The sequence below is a fragment of the Scylla paramamosain genome, unplaced genomic scaffold (assembly GCF_035594125.1).
Source record: "Scylla paramamosain isolate STU-SP2022 unplaced genomic scaffold, ASM3559412v1 Contig2, whole genome shotgun sequence".
NCBI classification, from domain to species: domain Eukaryota; kingdom Metazoa; phylum Arthropoda; class Malacostraca; order Decapoda; family Portunidae; genus Scylla; species Scylla paramamosain.
Window position 1 is genome coordinate 22,466 of NW_026973667.1, and position 12,535 is coordinate 35,000.

At 43.7% G+C, this 12,535-nt stretch overlaps 1 protein-coding gene across 1 annotated transcript in view; it reads right to left on the minus strand.

Moving 5' to 3' along the window:
- Positions 1-5,684: 5,684 nt before the first annotated feature.
- LOC135096094 (piggyBac transposable element-derived protein 3-like) overlaps positions 5,685-12,535 on the minus strand; it is an 8,534-nt gene continuing 1,683 nt past the window's right edge. The window contains exon 2 of the mRNA XM_063997334.1: positions 5,685-12,535. This exon is cut by the window's right edge and continues 1,358 nt beyond it. Coding sequence (XP_063853404.1) covers positions 8,755-9,699 — 945 coding nt within the window. The 5' untranslated portion in view covers positions 9,700-12,535 and the 3' untranslated portion in view covers positions 5,685-8,754.

Consider the following 12,535-nt stretch of genomic DNA (forward strand, 5'->3'; position numbering starts at 1 on the left):
TTAGGTTAGGTTAGGTCAGGTCAGGTTAGGTTAGGTTAGGTTAAGCGGTTGGGCTAGGTTAGCTTAGGTTAACCCTTTAAGGACCAAATTTATATCTACGTGTAGGAAAAATTTGATAATGAGTAAAATCAATTGATTGTATCGAACTTCATTGAAAGTAAACCTTAAGTTTCTACAAAACACATTTCTATAATATATTAATGTATTGGTTCAAAAATGGACCATTGGTCATTTTGACCTTGGAAAACCAATTTATTTCAGAAATGAATTTTTACATTGTTGTGCCTCTATAATCCTTATAAAATAACAAAACTTTCCTACAGATAACTTGTAAGCAATAGACAATACAGTATACAATACACAGCCATTTAGAATTGATGTTTTGATTGTGTTTTTCTTTACAGAAAGTACCTATTTTGTGTGAAACTCAATGAAGCAATTTCTTTCTTTATTTAAGCAAAGTGCAACATTGCATTTGCAGCAGTATGTGTAGTGCTGGAAAATTAATTATGTATATTTCTACTTTTTTTCCTAGATTAAGGCCCATGTAATGTGCGGGGATGACCAGAGTCTCAGTACCATGTGACTAACCCCCCCCCCCTTCCCCTCCTCTCCTCAGTGTCCTTTTGTCCTTGCTTTCCCCCCCCCCCTCTCAGCGTCACTGTGTTGACCACTTCTATAACAAAATTTACCCCGTGAATAAACGTAATTTCTCTTGCTTGGCCAGGTTATAGAGGCGAATTTTTCACCTAATCCCAGAGAATGGGGAGCCCTTAACCCCTAAAGGACCGCGCGGGGTAAGTATATCAGTCCCGCTAGGGCGGGGGATATGGGGAAAAACGTGCAAAATAGCTTATCTTTGCATGCTCAGTACGCCTAACCTACAATAAACGAGTGAAAGAAAACAATACTTACCCCACAATCAACTCCTCCTCTTTTGAATGGTACCAACCAGAAGTTTCTAGGTGCCATGGTTACGGAGATATGACGAGTTGATTGAGGTGGTGTTGCGGTGAAAGTGAGGGGGCGCGTCCGATCAGTGATGGTGGCTCTGGCTTAGTAACGCAGAAAACGGGATCTATGACACCATATACTGCGGTATTTCACTCGCCCCGCTCGCAAGAGTGCCTGGTGGTGTGGCTAGCTGACCATATCAGACTGGTTATGCCCTGCAGTGGAGTGTGGGAGTATTTACACTATAAAATACAGTATTTACAGCACATTTTTTTTCTTATTTTAGTTTTTTTCTTGTTTTCATGTTTTTTTCTTGGATTTTCTGTTTTATACTTTTTCTTTATTTTTCTTTTACACTTATTACTACTGTGTCTCTGTCACATTACTTACACTATAGTTATTTATACTATTTACAGACATTCACGCACTGTACTGTTTTTCTTACTGTTTTTCTTATTTTTCATTTAGTACTATAGCGTCTATTTCACTTATTAGTTTACATGTAGGTATTTATAGTCACAATATTTACAGTGTCCCAACACTCTCCTGCTAGTAGTTCTCAAGAGAATGGAACTCAGCAAAGCAGTTTACAGGGCACAAGGCGACATTACAGGCAGCACACCTGTACTTTGTCTCGGTACGTTTCTTGTCCCTGCGGGATGTGTACATGCATACCTGACACTTATTGAATCCTGCCCTGCCTGAAGGTCTGAGAGGGTTCAGGACCAGCTTGTGTGCAGCCATGTACTCAGCTGCTGCCATCCTGTCATTGACGTCCCTCACCGCTCCTATCCTAGGCAGAATGGTGCCAAACTTCTCAAACAGCTGACTTATAATTTGCCTCTCGAGCAGACGCAGTGAGAGGCTGGTGTTCTGAGTCAGCTGCTGGTGAAGGATGTGGCAGTTCAGAACCACAAGGTCAAGAATGTGCAGGAATCCCTTACGGTACCATTTGCGAGTTTTTCTCAGGCAGTCGATATCGCTTACCATCATGTCGCTCTTGTCAACGAGGCGCATGTTGATGTTATAGTCGATCACCGCGTCAGGTTTCTTCACTGGCTCCTGTGTGTGGTGATCGACTTTACCTGAGTCCTGCAGGTCACCTGTGTGCACCGTTGTCAGGATGTTGACTGGTCTCTTATCGACCCACTGCAGGGCCAACATGGGTCCACACTCCTTCTTTTTCACTGTTCCCCGCTCTTGTGTGTCAGGGAATGCTGGCCAGTGCTTTCGAAATTTCCTGACGGTACCACAGGTGCCTGTTTCTTCCTGCAGGAGATACTGAGTCAATGCTGGTGATGTGTAATAGTTGTCCGTGTACAAGATGTGGTTTTGTTTGAAGTGTTTATCCATCAGGGTCTTCACTACTGCTCCTGAAAATCCGTGTGGGTCCCCAGAGCGAATATCCACATCTGTACCGGTGTAGATTATAAAATCCAGTACGTATCCCGTCTTACAGTCGCAAAGCACAAAGAATTTGAGGCCAAAACGGTGACGTTTAGACGGGATGTACTGGATAAAACTCAGTCTCCCGCGGAAGAGGACGAGCGACTCGTCGATAACCAGTTTCTGATATGGTTTGAAGAACTTGGTAAATCTTTCCTGGACCAGAGACATTATATGACGAAACTTGTAGAGGCGATCATTAGGTACAGGGCCCATGGAGGTGGTGAAGTGCAAATACTTGTATATGAACCTGTACCTGTCTCTCGACATATATTTCCCAAAGATGGGAGTTTGGATAATCACATTTCTGCTCCAGTAGTCCTTCAAATCATGTTTTTTGACATGTGCCATTAGCATTGTGTATGCTAGCCACACATACATTTCGGGGACAGTCACATCAGTCCAGGGGGCCTTGTGTGCATACTCTCGCACTGAACCCGGCCGTCCCCAGTTGAGCAAATGTTGCCTGTACAGGTTCGTCTCGTTGACTATGAGAGTCATGACTGTCACATCAAAAAATGCCAGGAAAAAATCAAGAATATTTGAAGTGGCAGTACATCCCAGTTCAGGCTGTACACCTGCTGATTGATCTTGAAATGGAAAGTCAGCAGGTGTGTGCTCATCGCATTCCCTCCACGAGATAGCATCAACCACACCCTGTTGTGGTTGATGTTGTTGTGGTGAAGATGGTGAGGATGGTGAGTCATCAGAGCTGTGGAGAGGCGAAGGATCGCGGCGTGTTTGTCGAGGCGCGGTAAAGTGACCCCTATCACCCCCCCGTCTCTGACCTCTGGTGCGTCGCACTCTCCCACCACGCCGTTGTCTCCCTCCCCTTGTTGGTGGAGGTAGAGGTGTTGCCAAAGGTGTGGGATCGTCGACGTCTTCCTCATCCTCACTGCTATCGCTTGAAGAAAACTCAAGCCTCCTCCTCCTTCTCTTCTTGGCAGAATGCAGGAGGTAGGAAGAGGTAAGCAGAGAGGGACGAGACATGGTGGAGGCAGAGAGGCGAGGAGTGGTGGTGGCAGGACTCTCCCCCCTTCCCAAGGGAGATAACCCTCGGCCCACTGGAGATAACGATGTCGAGAGTAACCCTCTCTCCTCTCCCAACCCCCCTCTGCTTGTGGAGGGAACTGCGTGAATTCCACCAGGCACTTTTACCTTTTTTACCCTAATTGTACTGGGGCCTGGTGTACTAGGCCCTGCAACAGGTTCAGGTTGGGCTGATTGCTGGGCTGGTTGCTCTGGTTTTGGCGGTGACAGCACTTCATCATCGGTGGTGGCTGTGGTGGTGCTGGTGCCCCTGTCTCCTGCATCATCAGACCCCAGCACATCACTGTCCTCACTCTCAATAATCGTGGAGACAGTGATTTCTAACTCCTGTTCAATGCCACTTATACTTAGAGGCCTCCTAGCTGACGTGGAGGGCCTAGAGTGGATGGATGGAGTGGAAGTAAATACGCGCGGGGGCGAGTGCACCAAATCGGACGAGGCGGAATCACTTCCATGATGACCAGCCATGACGAAGGCTAGCGGGGAACTGACAACCCTTCCCATCCTAGTCTTAATCAGTGTTGCCATACACTTGGCTAGAAAATCGGGCGGAAAAACGCATAATTTGGCGTTATTTACAAAGAGACGTCGATCGACGTCCCCGGTCCTTTGAGCCCAAAACGTCGATCGACGTCCCCGGTTCTTTAGGGGTTAATACGATAAAATTAATTCTATAATGGTAAGGTCTTAAACCAGCTCAAACAAATCCCAGATAATTACGCCGCGCCAATGAGGTTGACGAATCTAATAAGTCTTCTTTGCTTCGCCGTCCTGTTACCCCTGTTGCTACGCAAGCCAGGAAGAGATACCAGACTTTGACTAATTCCCCAATTGATTTCAAAAGTCCATTGAATTAAACTTCTTAAAGTAACAACTTTAAAGTAAACAGTAACTTAATTATTCATATTTTTCATCCCTGAACTCACAACCTAGTCGCCCCCCCCCCACTAAAAACAAAATTATAACTCTTAATAAATTTCCCCATTGGAAACCTTTATCCTTAGTTTCCCGCCGATTTCCTCACAAGCAAAGCCAGTCTCTCTCGGATTCTCCTCAGACCCTCTCGGATTCTCCTCAGATATTCCTGTTGATAAACGGTTTTCTGAGTGGATAGATATTCGCATTTTTTCGTTCTTTTTTGTTGGTTTTCTCCACGGGACTAGTGAAACCACCTGGTTCGAGATCACCGTGTGAGACTGTCCTCAGGTCTATACGTACTTTTTGGGTATATATTTGTTATTTATTTATTTATTCTCTGGTCTCCCCCACAACTCAGTAGTCGCGAAAATATCTCCATCGTAGTTTTTATGTAATTGAAGAATACGCTACCATTTATTTTGTATTTCTGAATTCCTTTCTTTTTATTATTATTATTCGGTTTATTCCATTATCAATTAAAAATCTATAAAAGTGTCAATATTTGTATTTCTTTTAATCCAGTGATAGGATTTGTAATTATCGTGTGCCACAAGGGAACATCACACCCCTTAGAGGGCACTAAATATGTGTTTGGCCTTCCTTTACAATTTGGTAGCTTGCAACGAGGTCTTTCCTTCGTCTCAACAATCTTGGGCCAGTGGCCAATTCCATCTTTTGTGATGTCAACACTTGGAATTGGTTTTGTTGCATGACCTCTCTTTTTTTTTTCCTCGTGCTCTGTCTCAAGACTGCTGGAGCGTGGTCTTCCCACACCGGGTCTTTTCAGGGGGTCTTTGTTTTGGCGTAGGAGAGAATATGCCACCTTCAACTTGAATGCCTGCAACTGAAGTTGCGATTTTTTTGACACCCCTATTGCACTAGCCTCCCTCCTGTAGAGAAGCCATGAATTTACTATTGTGACATCAACAAAGTGGAAAACAAGTTTATGGTAGTACTTGTGAGACCTTATGTGGATTCTATATAAGGCAATCAACGAATCCAGAAGATCAACCCCTCCCATTTCCTCATTATAGGTTTTGACTATTTTGGGGCAAGGAATTTCAACAATCTCCTTCCTTTTCTTGTCATTTTTTTTTTTTTTTTTTTATGTAGGAAGGATACTGGCCAAGGGCAACAAAAATCTAATAAAAAAAAATGCCCACTGAAATGCCAGTCCCTAAAAGGGTCAAAGCAGTGGTCAAAAATTGGTGGATAAGTGTCCTGAAACCTCCCTCTTGAAGGAATTCAAGTCATAGGAAGGTGGAAATACAGAAGCAGGCAAGGAGTTCCAGAGTTTACCAGAGAAAGGGATGAATGATTGAGAATACTGGTTAACTCTTGCGTTAGAGAGGTGGACAGAATAGGAGTGAGAGAAAGAAGAAAGTCTTGTGCAGCGAGGCCGCGGAAGGAGGGGAGGCATGCAGTTAGCAAGATCAGAAGAGCAGTTAGCATGAAAATAGTGGTAGAAGACAGCTAGAGATGCAACATTGCAGCGGTGAGAGAGAGGCTGAAGACAGTCAGTTAGAGGAGAGGAGTTGATGAGACGAAAAGCTTTTGATTCCACCCTGTCTAGAACAGCAGTATGAGTGGAACCCCCCCAGACATGTGAAGCATACTCCATACATGGACGGATAAGGCCCTTGTACAGAGTTAGCAGCTGGGGGGGTGAGAAAAACTGGCGGAGACGTCTCAGAACACCTAACTTCATAGAAGCTGTTTTAGCTAGAGATGAGATGTGAAGTTTCCAGTTCAGATTATAAGTAAAGGACAGACCGAGGATGTTCAGTGTAGAAGAGGGGGACAGTTGAGTGTCATTGAAGAAGAGGGGATAGTTGTCTGGAAGATTGTGTCGAGTTGATAGATGGAGGAATTGAGTTTTTGAGGCATTGAACAATACCAAGTTTGCTCTGCCCCAATCAGAAATTTTAGAAAGATCAAAAGTCAGGCGTTCTGTGGCTTCCCTGCGTGATATGTTTACCTCCTGAAGGGTTGGACGTCTATGAAAAGACGTGGAAAAGTGCAGGGTGGTATCATCAGCATAGGAGTGGATAGGACAAGAAGTTTGGTTTAGAAGATCATTAATGAATAATAAGAAGAGAGTGGGTGACAGGACAGAACCCTGAGGAACACCACTGTTAATAGATTTAGGAGAAGAACAGTGACCGTCTACCACAGCAGCAATAGAACGGTCAGAAAGGAAACTTGAGATGAAGTTACAGAGAGAAGGATAGAAACCGTAGGAGGGTAGTTTGGAAATCAAAGCTTTGTGCCAGACTCTATCAAAGGCTTTTGATATGTCCAAGGCAACAGCTAAAGTTTCACCAAAGTCTCTAAAAGAGGATGACCAAGACTCAGTAAGGAAAGCCAGAAGATCACCAGTAGAGCGGCCTTGACGGAACCCATACTGGCGATCAGATAGAAGGTTGTCAAGTGATAGATGTTGAAGAATCTTCCTGTTGAGGATAGATTCAAAAACTTTAGATAAGCAGGAAATTAAAGCAATAGGACGGTAGTTTGAGGGATTAGAGCGGTCACCCTTTTTAGGAACAGGTTGAATGTAGGCAAACTTCCAGCAAGAAGGAAAGGTAGATGTTGACAGACAGAGCTGAAAGAGTTTGACTAGGCAAGGTGCAAGCACGGAGGCACAGTTTCGGAGAACAATAGGAGGGACCCCATCAGGTCCGTAAGCCTTCCGAGGGTTTAGGCCAGCGAGGGCATGGAAAACATCATTACGAAGAATTTTAATACGAGGCATGAAGTAGTCAGAGGGTGGAGGAGAGGGAGGAACAAGCCCAGAATCGTCCAAGGTAGAGTTTTTAGCAAAGGTTTGAGCAAAGAGTTCAGCTTTAGAAATAGATGTGATAGCAGTGGTGCCATCTGGTTGAAGTAGAGGAGGGAAAGAAGAAGAAGCAAAGTTATTGGAGATATTTTTGGCTAGATGCCAGAAATCACGAGGGGAGTTAGATCTTGAAAGGTTTTGACATTTTCTGTTAATGAAGGAGTTTTTGGCTAGTTGGAGAACAGACTTGGCATGGTTCCGGGCAGAAATATAAAGTGCGTGAGATTCTGGTGAAGGAAGGCTTAAGTACCTTTTGTGGGCCACCTCTCTATCATGTATAGCACGAGAACAAGCTGTGTTAAACCAAGGTTTAGAAGGTTTAGGACGAGAAAAAGAGTGAGGAATGTACGCCTCCATGCCAGACACTATCACCTCTGTTATGCGCTCGGCACATAAAGACGGGTCTCTGACACGGAAGCAGTAGTCATTCCAAGGAAAATCGGCAAAATACCGCCTCAGGTCCCCCCAACTAGCAGAGGCAAAACGCCAGAGGCACCTTCGCTTAGGGGGATCCTGAGGAGGGATTGGAGTGATAGGACAAGATAAAGATATGAGATTGTGATCGGAGGAGCCCAACGGAGAAGAAAGGGTGACAGCATAAGCGGAAGGATTAGAGGTCAGGAAAAGGTCAAGAATGTTGGGCGTATCTCCAAGACGGTCAGGAATACGAGTAGGGTGTTGCACCAATTGCTCTAGGTCATGGAGGATAGCAAAGTTGTAGGCTAGTTCACCAGGATGGTCAGTGAAGGGAGAGGAAAGCCAAAGCTGGTGGTGAACATTGAAGTCTCCAAGAATGGAGATCTCTGCAAAAGGGAAGAGGGTCAGAATGTGCTCCACTTTGGAAGTTAAGTAGTCAAAGAATTTCTTATAGTCAGAGGAGTTAGGAGAGAGGTATACAGCACAGATAAATTTAGTATGAGAATGACTCTGTAGTCGTAGCCAGATGGTGGAAAACTCGGAAGATTCAAGAGCGTGGGCACGAGAGCAGGTTAAGTCGTTGCGCACGTAAACGCAGCATCCAGCTTTGGATCGAAAATGAGGATAGAGAAAGTAGGAGGGAACAGAAAAGGGGCTACTGTCAGTTGCCTCAGACACCTGAGTTTCAGTGAGGAAAAGAAGATGAGGTTTAGAAGAGGAGAGGTGGTGTTCTACAGATTGAAAATTAGATCTTAGACCGCGAATGTTGCACAAGTTAATGAAGAAAAAGTTGAGGGGGGTGTCAAGACACTTAGGGTCGTCGACGGAAAGGCAGTCCGACCTGGGGACATTTATGGTCCCCTCCCCAGATGGGGACTCCGAGGCTGGTGTAGGAGTCGCCATGATTTTAAAATTTTTGGAGTGAAGGGTGTGTGTGTTATTAGGTGCTTGTAGTTTTGTGTGGAGGAAGAGAGTTGTCTTTAGAGGGCAGGCTGTGACTACCCCCTTGTGTTGTGAGACACAAAGGGAAACGTTCAGTGAGGTCACAGCTGGGTTTAATGATAAGTTCACAGCACCCCCTGAACAGTGTTTTAGACCTCACTGGGAGTAATTATCGTTTCGGCAGGTGTCTACTGCCTCCTCCTCTTACATGTTCCCAAAGGTTGAGCAGATGAAAAGCTTGTGAGGAGAGTCACACAACGATTGTCTACCCATTTCATTGCACGTAACTCTACTCCATCGTAAGTTGTGCTTACCTCTACATGAGACCCCCTTTGCTTTTTCAACATTTCCTTATCTGTAGGCAGAACATTTCCTATCCCTTTCAGTCTGTTTTGTCTCACAGTACCCAGAGAGTAGATCTGCTTCGTTGCTAAATGAGCCATTAGTTTAGGAGATGTGAACCAATTGTCATGGTATAACAAATGGTTTGCATTTACTGGGATTGTGCGCGCCAACTGCAGAACTATATTGGATGATGGACCCAGATCCGGTTCACCTTGGACTGGCTTTAGGGGCCCATCATAAACATGCAAGTCATTCAAGATCCCAGAGGTATCACACAAAGCAAATACCTTGAAACCCCATTTGTGTGGTTTGGATGGGATGTACTGCTTTAGGTAAGAATTTCCTTTCAAGGGAACAATCATTTCATCAATGCAGCACATTTGTTGCATTGGGATGCTGCGAAATTTTGATTGCAAATGGTCAAGTACTGGGCGAACCTTGAAAAGCCTGTCAGCATTGGGACCAGTCCTGTCAGGTGCCTGAGTGTTGTCATTGAAATGTAGAGAGCTTTTTATTTCTTCCCATCGCCTTCTACTGAAAACTTTGGATACGGAATCGAATTCCAGCACCCCACTCCAATAAAGCCTAGTGTTAGATATTTTGAACAAGGACATAAGAAAGACAGTCCCTAGAAATTGTTCCAACTCATCTTTATCCAGCTTCAGAGGCTTGTTTACATTTTGTTGTGTTGCATACAAATTGCTTTGTGTCACAATCAACTTTAAACCTGCCTCCATAGAACTGTGACGTGTCCATATCTGAGGAAACAGAATGACCCACTGGTACATTTTTGAACCATTTAAAAACACCTTTTTACATTACAGTAATATAATCCAAAGTCAGGCCAACATTATAAACACATTCTACTGAATATATGGGATATATCATAATTTTTGTAGTGACCTGGCTTACCTATGAGTCGTCCAAAAAAATCGTTGAAAACGGAGGATCAGTCACTACGTCCTCCCCCTCTGGTGGTCACGAGTCAACTGCTGTTACACAGAAACGAGAGCTTTTTTTCCACATATCGTGTGAGTGATGTTTTCTGATGTGGTGCAAAAATGTACCGCCGGACGGACACGCCTCTACGAGGGAATTTCATCCAAGGAAAAGCACGCTTTTGAAGTGGTTCATAATTGTTCCAATGGTCCTTATAGGGTTAAGCGGTTGGGTTGGGTTAGGTTAGATTAACACGTTTACCGCCGTATGTACCACCGATGGTACATTTCGTACCTTCAGTAACCGCCACATGTACCACCGGTGGTACATTAATGAGTTTTTTTTTCCTTCCTTTTCAATCAGTATTTCTAACAATACAATAATTAATAATTAATCCCTGTCAATTATGCAATCAACACTGTGAATTTGATGGTCTGAATTCAGGGTGAGTAGTTTTTCCTTTAACTTTGCTGTCACGCCAGCCTTTCTACCAACCATTTGAGATGCTCCATCTGTTGTCAGACTCACAGTTTTCTTCCAGTCAACACCTATCCTATCAAGTGCACCAGTCAAACTCACAAATATATCATCCCCTGTTGTTGTTCCTTTCATTGGTACTAATTCCACAAATTCTTCACTTACCTGCATATTTTCATCAACACCACGTATGAACACTGCTGCTAGTTGAGCTATGTCAGTAATGTCTGTACTTTCATCGATTGCTACAGAAAATGCTACAAATTTAGCAACTTTTTCTTTGAGCTGACTATTAAGATTTTCTGACAGTTCATTTACTCTTTCTGCAACTGTATTTCTTGAAAGGCTTATGTTTGCAAATGATCTACGTTTTTCGGGGCAAATATCTTCTGCGGCCGTCGTCGTGCATTTCTTTATAAAGTCCCCTTCTGAAAATGGTTTCGATGACGCAGCTATTTCCCGTGCAATCCTATAACTTGCCCGTACTGCAGTGTCGCTGGCTTCGTGAACACGCTGATACACTGACTGCTGCCTTTTGAGAGACTGTTCTAGCGTCTTTACTTTTTCTTCGCAAAGTTTTCCACTATACACATCATACTTTGAAGCATGAGTGCTTGTGTAATGTCGCCGAATGTTATATTCTTTTGACACCGCTATAATTTGGTTGCAAATCAAACAAGTTGGTTTTCCATTCACTTCAGCAAAAAATAAAGATATTTTCCACTTTTCCTGCATCACACGATGTTCTTCAGTAACTGTTCGCTTCTTGGAAATCATGATGAGATGATGTGCAGTAAGAGTCGCGCCAAAATCTGACGCTGTGACGCTCTCGAAGGACAAAGCAGGACTCGAGTCGGAGGCCGATTCTCGGTGAGACGGAGGAATGACGAGTTATGGTCACGTCTAACACGTGTATATTACGGAGCAGGGCCCGTACGACTACGTGTATTCTCGTCACCTGTAGTCACTGGCTTTGGAACGCAGTCCACGAGACGAAATGGTCACATGATTTACGTAAAAATATATGAGAATAATTCGTTCACTACAAAACACGATAGAAAACTTGAAGCAGATGGTAAAGTTCCTGCTGGTGACATTGTGTTTGCAATCACTTACTTTAATTAAGAAAAATACTTTTAACAATAACACACACACACACACACACACACACAGAGAGAGAGAGAGAGAGAGAGAGAGAGAGAGAGAGAGAATGTTGGCGGGTGGCGGCGAGCCGGACACACACACACACGCACACACTTGACGAGGTTGGGAGTTACTATACCACAGAGGAACGTCACCGCCCAAAAAATATAATAGTATCTTTATATCTTTATATAATGACTTTAAAATGCAAAGGGCTGGCTGGCTTAATCATTCCTGTAAAAAGACCAACTGTAAGACTGAAATATGAGACGTGCCGCGGGCCGCACGTAGTAGTGTGGCGGGCCGCATGCGGTCGTTTCGGATATCAATTAGTTCCTCTTCTTCGTGAGTGCTAAGTTGAGGCTTGTGTAAGGGATCGAGCACCAATGGATTTCTCAGCCAATCATAACTTTCAGTAGATATATTTGAAAAGTATTTTTCAATGCTCCTTTCTAGACTTGTAAGGTGGTCTGTAATGAGTGGAACAATGTCTGTGTTGTTTGCTGCAGCAGTCTTTTGAAACATGTCAATATTACCTTCACTTGACCTGTCTTTCCAAACCTTGATTTTTTCTTTCATTGACTGCATTTTATCAGTGCATGTTAACATATTTTCATTTCTCCCTTGCATACTTAAATTCACCTTGTTCAAATGCTCAAATATATCTGCCAAATAACATAATTTTGCATTCCAAATTTCGTCGGCCAGTAATTCGCAGAATTCTGTTTTCTCTTCCAGAGCAAAGAAAAGAAGAATTTCCTCTCTTAGTTCATGCACACGGGATAACGCTCTGCCTCTTGACAATGACCGAACTTCCGTGTGGAGGAGAAGACCTTCGTGGGCAGATCCCATTTCTTCGCAAAGACTGGAAAATAATCTTGACTGCTTTGGTCTACTTTGAATAAAGTTCACCATTTTCACGACATTATCAAGAACAAATTTTAAATCTTGTCCAAGTGGTTTAGCAACAAGAGCTTCACGGTGCAAGAAACAATGTGTGGTAATCAGAAATGGATTTTCCTTCTTCACTAAAGACACAAAACCCTTTACTGACCCCACCATTGA